General features: G+C 36.3%; 1 protein-coding gene across 2 annotated transcripts; it reads left to right on the forward strand.

The window, feature by feature from the left end:
• The first annotated feature begins 65 nt into the window (after positions 1-65).
• On the forward strand, positions 66-12317 carry LOC107563362 (HMG box-containing protein 4-like). Of its 2 annotated transcripts, none has more exons than XM_016248218.1 (13): positions 66-185; positions 3055-3135; positions 3219-3358; positions 5026-5104; positions 5817-6446; positions 8792-9019; positions 9134-9312; positions 9393-9474; positions 9559-9623; positions 10401-10503; positions 11084-11259; positions 11750-11872; positions 12020-12317. In XM_016248218.1, the coding sequence occupies exons 2-13, from the start codon at positions 3099-3101 to the stop codon at positions 12062-12064; spliced, it is 1887 nt and encodes a 628-aa protein (XP_016103704.1). In that variant the 5' UTR covers positions 66-185; positions 3055-3098; the 3' UTR covers positions 12065-12317. The 2 variants fall into 2 exon arrangements, with proteins under 2 accessions (XP_016103704.1, XP_016103707.1); XM_016248221.1 differs by having other exon boundaries at positions 88-185; positions 9137-9312.
• Positions 12318-16679: the final 4362 nt, after the last annotated feature.

Here is a 16679-nt window from a genome sequence, read left to right on the forward strand (position 1 = left end):
TTGCAAATCGCTTTTATATGCTAAATATCACTAATACGAATTTTTGGGTTGCAAAAATGGGGGCTTTCATTGCTGTGATACACTCTCTGGTCTCAAAGTCCCTCCTCCTCGTCTCTGGCTGCTTTTGTTGTTGACTCCTATCAAAGATGGCGTCGCGCGCCAACTAAACCCACATCCAACCCGAGGTAATATTTCACGGATTATTGCACAACACTTCTAATATCTCCATATAAATCGCATGCATTCCGTGCCATTCTTGCAGTACTGTAGAAACCAGTTAAAATTGCATGGCGGGGACGCTCCGTTAACCGAGTTGTAACCCGATACCGGCCTATGTGCGCCGCAGCCGCGGGACTGAGCGCGCCGGACGATCCGGCAGAGACGCGCGAGACGTCCGCAGCTGCTCGAATCCACTCGAGTTGAAACGGCGAAGCGCTGGATCCTGATGAAGAGAGGGGAAGGGGGTGTGTGAGTGTGCATTTCTTCGAAAGTAGGCGGGAAATGTGCAATAATGAGTGTTGAGGCTGATCTTGTCGTTCGTGCAAATGTCATTGGCAGCTTGACTAAAGTTGTGGCTGGAGGAAAGCTGATGTGTGTTGCTGATCCGGATCTGTCACTAATGAGTGTGTGTGCTTTCTGTAGCACATCTTCAGTTGTTCAACACTTCTGCACGCAGCTTTATTGCAATTAGAAGAAAGATTTGATTAGAATTGTAAGATGGGGCGACTTGATTGTGTTTTTGTGATGAGATTAGTTTTCTCCGTTGTTTTTCCAGTATTAGTACTTATTTATTTGGGTTTAAATATTTAATGTTAAGCATCTGCTTATATGGCTTTCGAATGAAAACTTATATTTAATTCCGTTTTATTTGTATAGCAGTTTTTTACAAAACAGTGTTCTGAAGAAAACTGTTGTTGCTTTTAGTCCATGATCAAAATATCTTCGGTCCCACTTTATATTGTGGCCCTAATACCTGTGTACTTGCATAGTAACTAGATGTGTAGGTAGTATGTAACCACAGTGTAAGTACACATTGGTACATTGTATCTACAGCTGTAATGTTTGTGTAACTACACTTATGTAACAACCCACTGAATGGTATGTGTAAGTACAAATGTGTAACAGGACTTTGGTAACAACACTTTTTTGGTAATGAAAGTACAAATGTGTAACAGGACTTTGATAACAACACTTTTTGGTAATGAAAGTACAAATGTGTAACAGGACTTTGGTAATGAAAGTACAAATGCGAAAGTACAAAACACGACTAACAGCACTTTTTGGTAAAGAAAGTGTTATTTATATACACACTTTATATTAGATTTACCATGTAATTACTCTGATGTTACACAGCAGCGGCCAGTAAGTTAGGCTTTACATATAAATTGTGGTTGGTGTCCAGAATGTAACACTTGATATTAAGTGGACAGTTCCTGAGGAGTTACCATGTAAGTATGTATATTGTTGCTCTTTTGTTAGTTTTGACTGCTTTTATTGTCCTCATTTGTAAGTCACTTTGGATAAAAGCGTCTGCTAAATGACTACATGTAAATGTAAGTACACTGGTATTACAGTGGTGCACCAACTCCACCAACTCAAGATCCAACTCCTCCCACTTTACCCTAAACCTACCCATCTCCACCCCCTGGATCAAATGGTTCCAGTTACTCTTATACACATATTGTTGTTACAAAATGTAGTTATATAATTCCTGTTACACGAGTACTTAGTGAAGTGAAAAAAAGTGTTGTTACCAATGTCCTGTTACACATTTGTACTTACACAAACCATTCTCAGTGTTGTTACATGTGTGTAGTTACAGAAATATTACAGTTGTAGATACTATGTACCAACGTGTACATACACTGTGGTTACATACTACGTACACATCTAGTTACTATGCAAGTACACAGGTATTAGGGCCACTTAATGTAAAGTGGGACCATATCTTTTAGCATTCCTGCATATTTCATTCTCTTCCAGGGAAAAGGACATTTTATAAATTATGATTACATAAAAAAAGTTGCTTGCCTATCTACCTTTTTTTTGTCCAATAAAATGCTCTTTTGAAGGAGAATGTGACTTAAAGGAATCGTTCAACCCAAAAATCAACCCAAGCCATTCAAGATGTAGATGAGTTTGTTTCTTCAGAGGATCAGATTTGGAGAAATGTAGCATTACATCACTTGCTCACCAATGGATCCTCTGCAGTGAATGGGTGCCGTTAGAATGAGAGTCCAAACAGCTGATAAAAACATCACAATGATCCACTCAACTCCATCAATTAACATCTTGTGAAGCAAAAAGCTGTGTGTTTTAAAAAACAAATCCATCATTAAGAGGCTTTTGACTTTAAACCGGCTTCTGTCTAAAATATGAGTATATGAAAATATGAAAAAGTTGTCTCGTCTGAATCAGGAGAGAAATATGCACAGATCAAGCAGTGTTTACAAGCAAAAACAGTCCAAAACAGATCTAACCAAATATGTTGGTGGATTTTTGATGCGAGAGGACAACAGTGGATGGACTTTTACTGGATTATGCACTCATATTTTGGCCAGAATCTATGGTTTAAAGTTAAAATGCCTTAGGATTTGTTTCTTACAAGCACTTTTCACTTCAGAAGATGTTAATTGATGGGCTGGAGTGGTGTGGATTATTGTGATGTTTTTATCAGCTGTTTGGACTCTCATTCTGACGGCACCCATTCACTGCAGAGGATCCATTGATGAGCAAGGGATGTAATACTACATTTCTCCAAATCTGATCCTCTGAAGAAAAAAAAAACTCATCTACATCCTGGATGGCCTGAGACTAATATACTGAGTAAAGTTTTAACAAATTTTTAATTTTGGGGTGAACTGTTGTGTAATATATACTTTCATTGCAAAAAAAAAAAAAAGTAGTGTGGATAACTAGTACATACAGAAGTGCAAGTTCAATTGAAACCAAATGATCAGTTCTCTACGCAGGAAAGGTCATTGTGTATAGTTTGTTTTAGATGAAAGGTTTTTGGACTGAACTTGAAGAATTGAATCTGTTCTTGTGCACTAGAATCACAAGACTGACCAATCCCACCTGAAGGACCAGGACTGACCATGGCTTTTGAGGAGATCAAGAAGAAACGAATGATGGGTAATGATTATCAGACAGAAGCACCATAATACTCTCAAATATGTCCAATCCAAACCTACTCTGAAACATGGTTCTCCTTGTAGATATTTCACAGATGGAAAGAGAGGTCGGTCTTGTTGCAGGTCGCAGCCAAAGAGAGAAGAGGCGCTCGTATAAAGATCTGTTGAGAGAGGAAGAAGAAATCGCAGCGCAGGTGCGCAAAACCTCCAAGAAGCACCACAAGGTAACAGCAGGGAGTTACGGTAACATTTAACATCAAGTTGCATCATTTCAACAAGTGGTTGACAGGAATTATTGTCATCTATTGATTTATCAGTATACACATACGTTCCATAACTGTGTTGTGTGAGAAAGAATACCAATGATAACCACAAAGTCTGTTCATAGACTCTAATGACATTAATAAACACGCAACTTGATGTTTTGTTACCTAGGTAGATATGACTTCTGGTCTGAGAAGGATTTGGACCTGTGTTTTTCCCTCTCAGGCCACTTGTCATTGACTCGTGTTTAGGGATGCTGCGATCAGTTGGCTGATATTTCTGTGACTCACCTGGAAGTCTCTGAACTGCGCCAGTCTCTTAAATCGTCAAAGCGTCTTCACCTTTAAGACTTTAGCATTACTTTCATGTCATCACCAGTGTAATAAGTGTTGAGGAAAGATGAGATATGTATGCTCCTCAGATTCCGTTAAGCGTAAGTACAATATTAATGTGGGTTCCTGAAGTGGAATACACTTCAGACATCTTTATTAAATGGCTCCAGATTAAAGCGCATTAACAGTAGTAGCTGTTGAATTAATATTACTGGCATCCAAAAAAATTAAGAAGTGGGGAATGTACAATACCTTTTAAAAGTTTGGGGTCAGCATGTTTTCTTGTGTTTTTGAAAGAATTCTCGTATGCTCACCATGGCTAAATTTTTTTTAAATATACAGTAAAAATATTATCACAATATAAAATTAGTGTTTTCTATTTTAATGTTTTTACTTTGACTTTTACTTTTAGTCATTTAGCAGACGCTTTTATCCAAAGCGACTTACAAATAAGAAAAAGTAATTAAAACTAAAAGAAAATAGATAACTAATACAAATCAAACTACATTAGTTTATCAGTAATCCTAATTATAATTTTTTTTAAATAACACTAAGCCAAAAACACATGCTAAAATAACAACAACTTACTGACACATAGTAAGAAATGGTTATAAAAAAATATATATATAATAATAATAATTTTAAAATATTATTTATTTTTTTGATTTTTCAGCATCATTCCTCCAGTCTTCAGTGTCACACGATCCTTCAGAAATCATTCTGATATACTGATTTGCTGCTTCTTTTTATCAGTGTAGAAAACAGTTGTGCTGCTTAACTTTTTATATATTTTTTATTGAATAAACAGTTTAAAAGAACAGCATTTATTTGAAATATAAATCTTTTGTAACATCATAAATGTCTTTACTGTCATTTTTGATGTTTAATGAATTCTTGCTGAAAGTATTAATTGCTTTATTTTAGTAAATAATTTATGAGTACAAATAATTTCACAAATTAAATATTGAATAGATGCAAAAACTCATATTATGTTTATTTATTTGCCTTGTAGGCGAAGGCTAGTTCTTCATAAGTTTATGCATTTTAGTACTGATATTCTTTTGTGTACGCCTGCTTGTTTTTATTAGACCTATTAAAATGTTCTGTAGTCAGATTTAGATGACAATTAGTAAATTAATAATCTGTAAAAAGCCTGATCAGAGCATCCCTACTCTTCCCATTGTATGTGCAGTTGTAGTAGTAAGATCAGTAACCATATGTGGATTGTTTCCTCACTTACATGACCTTTGTGGTGCATATCATGCCTGTTTCAACATGCACTGTTGTCTTTTTAGGATTCTGACCTTTTCCTCTTAGGAGGAGATTCTCACAAGAAAAAAAAGAAGCACTTGAGTGATGACCACTATCACAGAGGTGAGGAGGTTTGTCTTCCTAGCTCTGCTCTAGCATATCCACAGTTAAAAGTGTTCCAGAACGTCTCGTTAGGATGTTACTTTTTATGGGAGCATTAAAAATTAAATCAATCCTCTAAAGTTGCACAAACGTTATTGAAACGCCTCATTTTACAGCCTCTCATGCGTACCATGCAAGTAGTGCACCTCGGTGAAGAGCACACTGCTGTTCATTAATTCTAGTAGAGTTTAAAAGCAGACAACTGCATGTTTATTATCTAACATCGTGTCTACACCGGATGCGAGCGGCACGAAGCGACAAAATACAATAGAACCTAATATGCTGTGTACACTGGTGGTGCGACAAATTCCCGAAAGTAAACTCCGACTGCGTTCTATTTATGACGTACTGACACAAATTTCAAATGATTTTCAATGGTCGCTTTGTAGACAGACTTTAGCTGTAAAGCGGTGTAAGCGCAAAAAAAAAAAGATACACACAAAAACTGAACAAAATAGTCATTTTTTATATTACTTTTATATTTTATATTTTTGTTGCTATATTATTGTATCTATATATTTTTATGTTTAGCACGACTGCTTTTTAAGTTAATAGATTTATAATGTCATATATAATATAATATTATTTCTTCATTTTGAATATTTAAAAAAGGCACCTTCACTGAATCAAATATGATTTGGGATTTTAAATAGTTTGTAATCTCTCCCCGCAGATCATCACATCTCTAGTCAGCCGCCCCACAAGAAGAAACGCAAGTCTTCCGATCGCTCACCTTCCCTCTCCTCGTCCTCTTCTCACCCGTCCCACCCCACAGACACAGCCATGGGCCTCCTGGAGGCCATCACCTCCCCGCTGGCCACGGGCTCTGAGCCTACCCTTCACCTCCACAAAAAACCCTCCTACCCTCTCCACACCTCCTCACACTCCTGCAAAGACCGCAAACGTGACGGCAGCTCCAAGAGCAGCCACTCCTACTCGCACTCTCATCTGCCTGGCTCATCTTCGTCTAAAAAGCATTCCTCTTCCTCAAAGTCACTCCTGTTCCACGGAGGAGCTGGGAAAGGAGAGCCGCTGACGCTCTGTGAAGCTGAAGGCCTCAAGATGAAGCTCATCCTTTCCTCAAAAGAGAAGAACGAAAATGTAGGGATGAACGAGGGATTCTCCATCCCGACACATTCTTCTTCCTCTTCAGGTGTCGTAGGCCATCATCCGTCCTCCAGTGCGAAGAAGGGAGGGATAAAGAAGGAGAAAGACAAAGATAAAATGATGTCGAAGCCACCAAAGAAAAAGCAGCACAGCCAAGAGCCTTTGCCTGTAGTGGGGAAAGAGGTGGAGGTCGTGGGTGAGTAAGAACTCTATGTATCAGGCTCTCTATGATTAAAGATTGACCTGTATTTCACTTTTTGCTTTAGTCTGTTCTTTAATATCAGGTCTGCTGAAAAATCTTTCAAGAAAAGCACCCAACTGTATTCATATGCAATCAAATTTAGTAAAATAACACACGCAAAAAAAATCTAAACAATTCTAATTAAAGGGTTAGTTCACCCAAAAATGAAAATTCTTCCATTAATGACTCACCCTCGTGTTGTTCCAAACCCGTAAGACCTTCGTTCATCTTCGGAACACAATTTAAGATATTTTTATATTAGGCTCTCTATGATTAAAGATTGACCTGTATTTCACTTTTTGCTTTAGTCTGTTCTTTAATATCAGGTCTGCTGAAAAATCTTTCAAGAAAAGCACCCAACTGCAATCAAATTTAGTAAAATTACACACACAAAAAAAATCTAAACAATTCTAATTAAAGGGTTAGTTCACCCAAAAATGGAAATTCTTCCATTAATGACTCACCCTCGTGTTGTTCCAAACCCGTAAGACCTTCGTTCATCTTCGGAACACAATTTAAGATATTTTTGATGAAATCTGAGAGCTCTCTGACCCTCCCATAGACAGCAAGGTAACTACCACGTTCAAGGTCCAGAAAAGTACCAAGATGATCGACAAAGTAGTCCGTGTGACATCAGTGGTTCAACTGTAAATTTACGAAGCTACAAGAATACTTTTGTGCGCAAAGAAAACAAAAATAACGACTTTATTCCACATTTTCGTCTTTACTGTGTCACTTGTGGACACGCATTCACGACAGTATCATGACGCGAGTGTGTGGCGGCACTGACCCAGATCCGGCGTAGTGACGTCATCACGCCGCGCATCCTAAGTGATGCAGTAGAGACGAAAATGTGGAATAAAGTCGTTATTTTTGTTTTCTTTGCGCAAAAAAAGTATTCTCGTAGCTTCGTAACTTTACAGTTGAACCACTGATGTCACACGGACTACTTTGTCGATCATCTTGGTACTTTTCTGGACCTTGACCGACGAAAATGTGGAATAAAGTCGTTATTTTTGTTTTCTTTGCGCAAAAAAAGTATTCTCGTAGCTTCGTAACTTTACAGTTGAACCACTGATGTCACACGGACTACTTTGTCGATCATCTTGGTACTTTTCTGGACCTTGACCTTGTCTACCACGTTAGTTACCTTGCTGTCTATGGGAGGGTCAGAGAGCCCTCAGATTTCATCAAAAATATCTTAAATTGTGTTCCGAAGACGAACAAAGGTTTTACGGGTTTGGAACAACACAAGGGTGAGTCATTAATGACAGAATTTTTGGGTGAACTAACCCTTTAAGAATAATAATTAAATAATAGCCATCTGTTTTTAAATGGAAAATGTGTAGACAAAACAAATCAAAACAAAGATACTTACAGTACTGATCAAAGTCTTTTTCAGCAAGGTTACACTGATCAAATGTGACGATAAAGAGATGTCAAGTTTTACAAAAGATTTTCAATAAATGTTTTTCTTTTGAACTTTTTCTTTATCAAAGAATCCTGAAAAAAAGTATCAAGGTTTCCACAAAAATATTAAGCAGCACAACTGTTTTCAACATTTGTAATAATAAGAAATGTTTCTTGAGCAGCACTTCAGCATATTTGAATGATTTCTGAAGGATCATGTGACACTGAAGACTGGAGTAATGATGCTGAAAATTCAGCTTTACATTAAAGAAATAAATTCAATTTTAAAGTCTATTCAAATAGAAAACAGTTATTTTAAATTGCAATAATATTTCACAATATTACTGTTTTTACTGTATTTTTGATCATATAAAGGCAGCCTTGGTGAGCATAAGAGCCAGAAATATAATGCCATCAATATCAACAAAAGTAATAATTTTTATAAAGTAATAAATTGACAAAAAAAAATTTAAATTGTTTTTATTTTGTAGTCTAATGATTTTCTAGTTATTTTTGAGTCAAAAAGCAGAAATAAAACCTAAATAAAAAATAATTAGTTTTTGAGAGAAAATCTACGCTAACCCAAATCGATTTTTGTTTAACTGAAACAAACATTATCTGTATCAGTCATAAAAAGTCAATACTGACCGATCTCTACCTATGGTGTTTGTAATAATGTCAAACATTTAACATCCATTTGTTCAAACACTCTTAAAAAATAAAAAAAAAACTCAGACACTAACCACTACTGTTCAAATGTTCTGGTTTTGTCTGCACTGAAGTTGTGTTGATTTTCTGCACAAATGAGACATACTGTTCATTGAGATCATCATCTAAGCCCTAACGTGAATTTATTGGCAGTATTAAATGTGCGTGTTTGTGTTCGTCAGGTCACTACGGCGGGTCTTACGCAGGCATGGGAGGAGACAGCTCATCTTCAGGAGGAGAACTAGAGGCCGGCGAGCTGGTGATTGACGACTCCTTCACACATCTCTCTAAAAAGAAGAAAAAGAGCAAGAAGAGCAAAAAGAAAAAAGAGAAAGAGCGAGACCGAGAGAAAGGATCCAGAGAGAAGAAACACAGCAAAGGATTAAGTGGAGGGCAGAAAAACTGTCCAGGTGAGACATATTTCACTTTCTTTAAAGCTAATACTGATTGGTTGGTGTCGTCATTTTGTCGTTGTTACATGAAAATGAATTGAACTGAATTTAAATGTCTCTTTCTCTGCAAAGCAGGTGATCAGTCTAGAAGCCACGCCCACTCCCACAGCTCATCCAATCACAGCTCTTCTGGTGGCATGTACGCGATGGCTCCACCCACCTCATCCCATCACCATCAAAGCATTGAACTGGTGGGCGAGAAGAAGAAAAAGAAGGAGGAAAAGGACAGAGACAAACATGACAAGGACAAGGTAAATTAAATCACTTCCCTCCCCCAGTAGAAATGCCTTGAGGTTTTTACCATTTATTAATGTTCTGTACATCCTGTCAGCCGAAGAAGAAGAACACGACGGCCTATCAGGTGTTCTGTAAGGAGTACAGGGTCAATATCAATGCGGAGCAGCCCGGATTAGGTGAGTGCTGTCGTTCTGTGCACATCTGTCAATCCTCTGTGCTGTTTCGCGATTGGTTGAAATTTTGTTCTTTTTCCGCCTCAGTCTTCGGGGAGCTGAGTAAGAAACTCGCAGAAGTGTGGAATCAGCTGCCTGAAAAAGACAAGCTGGTAAGCACTTTTAACCTTTACTTTATAGATTTCAAATGAACAGTGACTTAAAGGGATAGTTGAAAGGGATATGAAAATGTTGCTATCGTTTACTCGTCCTCATGTTGTTCCAAACCTGGATGAATTTCTTTCTTCTGCTGAACACAAAAGAAGATATTTTAAAGAACGTTGGTAACCAAACATTTGCTGGTAGCCATTGACCTCCATATTATTTATTTATTTATTTGAGTAAATGATGACAGAATTTACATTTTTGGGTGAACTATCCCTTTAATAACAGCAATTGAATTCTTATTTTATTGTTATTTATTGCTAAAGTATTTATTAATAATTTGAATTACCTTTTATATTTTGAATTACATTTTATATTTCCAGTTTTCATCAGATTTTTATTTTAAGTTTTAGTCATTTTATGTGCTTTAGCCATTTTTGTCATTTATTTTTAGCTTTATTTTTATTTCAGTTTTAGTTTTAGTCATTCTAGCACGTCAACTAAAACTTTACTAACATTTAGTTTCAAAATGTCAAATTTTAAGTTTTTCAAGTTTAAGTTTTCATCTTATTTTATTGTTTATTTAATTTTATTTCAATTAACAAAAAATTTAATAGTTTCAGAACTAGTTTAGGTGAACAATAACTAAACTGAAAGAGGCAATCATAGCAAATAATTTGAAAAATCATGATCTGAAGGAAATAACAAGTAACATGGGTTGTTTCATGTTTAAGTGCTCGAACAAGTGCTTGAGCAGTGTTTTGTCCTCTTTTCTCACACCAAAGGTTTGGAGACAGAAAGCTCAATATCTCCAGCACAAGCAGAATAAAGCTGAAGCTATGACGGTCAAGCGGAAAACTTTAGCAACATCAGACAGTAAAAGTAAAGGTGAGAGCAAAGCTGATCAGTTTATACAGAGTTCTGTCATGAAACTATCGGTGCAGACCGATAGGTTCTAACTCAGTCTGATAATCACATCATTATTCACATGGCACAGCTGATTGGTTTCTTTTCACATCAGCAGCCAATGAGCTTGCTGCTCAACATTCAAATACTCGGCTAATGCTTTGTGTAGCGGTTGCAGTGTGCTTCAGAAACCCTCCACCTTCCCCAGCTCCACCTGTATAGATCTGCTACAGGGTGATTTCATGTATGTTATGTATGTGGGTTCTTTTATATATTGTATATGTGCAGCAGCAGTTTTTCCTACATGCTCACAGCAGCATGTCTGTGGATATATTGGCAGTAGCAAGTCTCGGTACTTGCTCTGCAGCAGGAGCAGCGTAGCAGATCTATTCTGCCAAGACCAAACACATTAACATTGCCATGTTCATTACCATGCTAAACTCTCCAAGAGTTGTCATGACAGAATTCCAAGTTATCTATCTTATAAATGAAATTTTTACTCATGCATCAACATTTTTCTTGAGTACTTTCTTGAGTATTCCTACATATCTGTTTATCTCAGGCTCCAGTAAAGCTGTCAGTTTGGGGGCAGGATTGGCCCCTCAGGGCCGCTCGTCTCTGGGTATGTCTTTGTCTCCGGCACGGATACCTGATGTGGATCCCATAGATGCAGCAGCTCACCTGCAGCTGCTGGGCGAATCACTGTCTCTGATTGGACATCGACTTCAGGAGACGGAGGTTTGTGTTGCAAAACTGTCCCTTGTAGAGGCCTGTCCACAAATTAGGTCATGTCCATAAACGTCTCTGTTCGTTCTGTAGGGTCATTGCCATGTTCATTACCATGCTAAACTCTCCAAGAGTTGTCATGACAGAATTCCAAGTTATCTATCTTATAAATGAAATTTTTACTCATGCATCAACATTTTTCTTGAGTACTTTTTTGAGTATTCCTACATATCTGTTTATCTCAGGCTCCAGTAAAGCTGTCAGTTTGGGGGCAGGATTGGCCCCTCAGGGCCGCTCGTCTCTGGGTATGTCTTTGTCTCCGGCACGGATACCTGATGTGGATCCCATAGATGCAGCAGCTCACCTGCAGCTGCTGGGCGAATCACTGTCTCTGATTGGACATCGACTTCAGGAGACGGAGGTTTGTGTTGCAAAACTGTCCCTTGTAGAGGCCTGTCCACAAATTAGGTCATGTCCATAAACGTCTCTGTTCGTTCTGTAGGGGATGGTGGCGGTGTCTGGCAGTCTTTCAGTGCTTTTAGACTCTATTTTATGTGCTCTTGGTCCATTAACCTGCTTGACAGCACAAGTTCCCCAGCTCAACGGCTGTCCACGCAGTATCTTGGTGAGACACACATTCACACACTGCAGTTTTTTTATTATGGGGTCCTCAAAAATTCACTGTTTTTATCCAGAACCGTAACAAAAGTTTCCTATTTGCTGTTCAAATAGAAAGTGTATGATTTCAACTCCTCACCCACTTTTTTTGCAGTCAAATACTTTGGACAACATCGCTTACATAATGCCTGGACTATGAATCTCCTAAAAGGCACTTACAAGAGACTGGGTTACATCTGGACGCATTCCCAGAAGCACCTAACTTTTTTTTTTACTTTTTCTGATCAGTGGACATTCTTCGCCTCTGACATGTTTTTAAAAATGGTATTTAAAATGTTAGTCATTTTTTATTGTTGTAAAAAAAGATATCCTATTTTAGAGGACACTTTTGAAGTTTCCCTTGTGTGTTTGTGTTTAGTTTCAATGTCTGTTTTAAGATGTGTTTGTGAGTGTATGTGAGAGTGATCTGATTCACATGCTTTCGTAATGTCCAAAACATTTTATGTTTTAAAAAAATGTTTAAAAAAAAATATTTAAAAAAATGTTATATGTGCAGTTTCATTTTAGGGCCAAAATGTTTTTTTGTTGTTGTTGTCTTTTGATTTTTTCTTATTTAATGTTGAGTTAATTTATATCAACAGCAGTTTAACTGCACTGTCATCATTTCATATCTTGCATATTGTATTTTTGTAATGCAAATGTTGTAATAATATTATAATTTTCAAGTTTTAGCACGCTTACAGGGCAAGCATGTATAAAATCATTTTTAAGGTGCAGTAAGTTGTCCTTTTACACCTTAAGAAATTAGTTTCAATTTCACAAATATTTTTATAATAATGTGCACAGACGTTAAGACCCCAACCAAACCAATGGACAAGGTCCTTCCTCACATAACCCTCATTTGGTTCCAGAATAACTTTATCCAATATGCCTATGAATATTTTTTCAGTTGCATCAATAATTGAAAGGTTTTGCTTGATGCAGTATCCAGTCCAGTAGCTAGTTTTATCAGTATGCATAAAAAATTTCTTACTGCACCAACAATTTAGTTTACCTTTAAAGTGATCATTTTAAATAAGTGATTGTTGGTAGTTTTAGAAGATGGAGGAAAAGGTAAAATATATTTGCATTGATATATGTGCATTTTGCATTGACTTATTTTCATTAAATCTCAAAGACCTTAAGTGGGTTTGTTGTTATAAATGAATTTTCTTCATGTGCACATACGGTGACCCCACCCCCCAAACATATTTGGACATGTAAGTCTGAATTTTCATGTACTAGATATACAATTTCAAGTGTAACTACATTTATGTAGTTCATCATTAAATATGATAATTTTCCATTAAAGCATAGTTTACTCAAAAATGAAAATTCCATCAAATTAAAACTTTTTTCCTTCTGTGGAGCATGAAGATATTTGGAGAAATGTTGGTAACCAAGCAGTTTCAGTTCCAATTTACTGCAATGAAAAAAATACAATCGAAATCATTGGGAACCCAAACGGTTTGATTTCCAACATTTCTCCAAATATCTTCTTCTTTCATGCTTCACAGAAGAAATAAAGTCATACAGGCGAGTAAATGATGACAGCATTTTCATTTAGTTCTATAAAGACATTCATACAGGTGTTAAATATGATCGCATTTAAAAATCAGTTCAAACTATCAACTTGTTTTCTTTAATTGATTTGCATGAAAATCAGATTTTATTAGAACACATTATTGTTTGTATGTATTTATATTGCATGTGTTGCTATGATACAAAGAGGGACATTGTCAGGGGTTGATATTTGCACATTTATTGCCTTTTCGAACCTGAAATTCCTGTATTGCAGCTTTCCCAAAAACATTTTGTGTTGCTGCAAGATTAAATTACCCTGTGGAATGTCACAACAGAGGCTAAATGTTAGAAAGATAAGATTAACTGCTGCATTTAGCTGCAGATGTTTGAAGCATTGGCTGACTGAACCGAGGAAGAGTGCTCAACTTCCTATATGTGATTCCAGCTGATATAAATGCTGTATACTGTAGCCCACCCAGTTCATGAAAACAGACACACCTAAGAAGTCTCTGTAAAAGAGGTGTGATTCAGAGACAGAGAGAGGAGGAGGGCGACCCAACACCAACAGCATCACATGTTCGGGCAGAGCCAAGCTCACTTCCGGTGTTACGAGATTTTCGGTTTCAGTGGGCGGAGCTTACATGAATATTCATGAGTTTCCCGGACATGCTCCTTGTATCTCAGCAGGTTTAATGGAATGTTTTAAAAAAGGTCAATATATTTACAGCGTTGCACAAACCTATGCCTAGACTATTTGTTCATCATTTTGTAACAGTTTATAATGTTTTCATTAGTTTGCACGTTTTGTGCAGTCGTCGCTGACTGAATGATTGCTTAAGCTAGTTAAACTAAGCTAGCTTAAGTTTAAGCTTAAGCTTAAGCTAAGACACTTAAGCTAGTTGTAAATTACTTTGATTTCAGTTTGTTGTGCTGTAGCTTGCAATGCTTTAAAACTGTGTCTGTTGTTAGTTGTGTTCATTTAAATACAACAGCTGAAATAAACTTGTATTTGTGGATCGTTTTTCATCTATCCTGGTGTGGTTGTTCTTAAACTGTTAGGCTTAGGCTGTGTTTACAAAATGAATAAGAATCTAAGACCACACACACACAAGCATGAAAGTGTTCCTTTAATAAGTACAATTTTGGTTTAAACAAAATTGCATGGACACAAGTTGAAAAAGTAGCCTATATTTGGTACACTGTAAATGAGAAAACAAATACTTCACTGCATTTTATGGAATGGAATAAGAAACTAATTTCATTAACAAATGTTCATAAGTGTGCTTGTGCGTGTTTTGATATGATATATACAATATTGTTCTAGGGATTTGTATTAGTAAGGTTCTTTGTTCATGTCACCAACTGCATCGGATTAAAAATATTAAAAAACATTAATATTGTGGAATAATTTTACAATTTAAAATAAAGTTTTTTTCCCCCTGTGATGTCAGATCTCAACTTCTTCTCTTCAGTGTCTCATGATCCTTCAGAAATCATTCTAATATGCTGATTGTCTGCACAAGAAACATTTCTGATTATTATCAGAGTTGAAAATGGTTGTACTGCTTAATGAAGTGTGGAAACCATTATACAGCGACAGGATTCCTTGATGAATGGAAAGTTCAGAAGAACAGCATTTATTTGAAATATTATTTATTTGTTTTTTTGTCATTTTTATTAAATGAATGCATCCTTGAAGAGCAAAAATATAAATTTCTTTAAAAAAAAATCATAGTAATCCTAAACTTTTGAATGGTAATGTCATGTATCAAATGCCAGAATCAAGTGAAGAATTGTTTTTTTTTATAGCTTTATTAAGTAAAATTTTTATACAGCAGATTCTACAAGGACGTTAACATCACACTCTCTTGTCTCCTATGTTGTCTTGTTTTGGTGCACACATCTTTTTAGTTAGTAACAAGGATTCAATAGTGATTCATGCTCAAAATTCAGGAAAACTTTACTTTATTAATCGCATCCTCCATGACTACAATTTTCCTGGATTTTGAGTGTGAATCACATTTTTAAAAACAAAATGTCACTGTCTCACATAATATCAAACATTCACACCAAAACACATTTTACAATCAAGGCCACAATCCAATCTTTATTACACTTTAATTTTTTATATGTAGAGGCCCTTCTTATTTATTTATTATTTATGTAGTCATTTAGCAGACGCTTGGCTTTACACATACATACACAACAAAAAGAAAACAAGTAAATAGAATAGAGAAAGCTAGTGTTAGAGGCCTTTAAAAAAAGAAAACACGCAGTTGGAAAACGAATAGAGAGTGCAAGTGTTAGAGGGTCAAATATAGCTGGAACAGATGTGTTTTTAGCTGTTTCTTGAAGATGGCTAAGGACTCAGCTGCTCGAATTGAGTTGCGCAGGTCATTCCACCAGGAGGGAACAGATTATGTAGGAAAAAAAATCCTAATTAAGAGTATATATGTTTATGAAACTTTATGACTTAGCCTATAAATAATGTTGCATGAGTGTTTGTTATGCATTAAAATAGACCATGCATTTGTATCAATGATCATCGTGTATCATCCAGGTACCGTGCAACGCATGGTCAAAGAACAGATGACAGAGAATAACATCAGTGTAGGTTGCAAAATGTTTATTAGGCCACTGATATGGTGGTGAACGTGATTTCATTCATTGCCAGAAGATGGCAGTTTTAAAACTTAAAAGGTAACAGAAGAGCATACAAATAAATAATTGAAATGGTAGTTGGATCTGCGCTACACTGTAAAAAATGACCGTGAATTTAACGGTAAAAGACTGTAAAAATGCTACAGTAAAAACCTGTTAAATGGTTAACGGTAAATTCCCCTACTATATATATAATACATGTATTGGACATTAATTTTACGGTAGTATACCGTTTTTGGAAGTGAAAAATACCGTATAATTTACAGTGAATAACCGTAAATTGACATTCCCAGAATTCCCTGTTACATTTAAAATTTCATGTTTTTTTGTTGAAATAACGATGTTTCTTAGTTTTTTTTATCAGTTTTGTATATTAGGGTTGTGTGTTTCACCTAAAGTTGTTAAATGAATTTTTATTGCATTATTTCAGTTTCATGTGTGTTACCATGATGGTGTTTAGTGTTTGTGTGACTGACACTGTGCACCTTCCATATGTTATTATTTAAAAGCTGCTTGTGGTGGGCTTTGGTTCATCATGTGACTTTCTCATCACCACCTGCATTTGGTGGTTATCAGTGTATTACAAAGGT

The sequence above is a fragment of the Sinocyclocheilus grahami genome, unplaced genomic scaffold (assembly GCF_001515645.1).
Source record: "Sinocyclocheilus grahami isolate Dianchi unplaced genomic scaffold, SAMN03320097.WGS_v1.1 scaffold870.1, whole genome shotgun sequence".
Lineage (NCBI taxonomy): Eukaryota > Metazoa > Chordata > Actinopteri > Cypriniformes > Cyprinidae > Sinocyclocheilus > Sinocyclocheilus grahami.

Coding starts and splice junctions, on each gene's coding strand:
- LOC107563362 (XM_016248218.1), top strand. CDS start 3,099: ATGGCTTTTGAGGAGATCAAGAAGAAACGAATGATGG. Junction 9,313..9,392: donor ACAAACATGACAAGGACAAG/GTAAATTAAATC, acceptor ACATCCTGTCAG/CCGAAGAAGAAGAACACGAC. Junction 11,873..12,019: donor GCTGTCCACGCAGTATCTTG/GTGAGACACACA, acceptor CTTTTTTTGCAG/TCAAATACTTTGGACAACAT.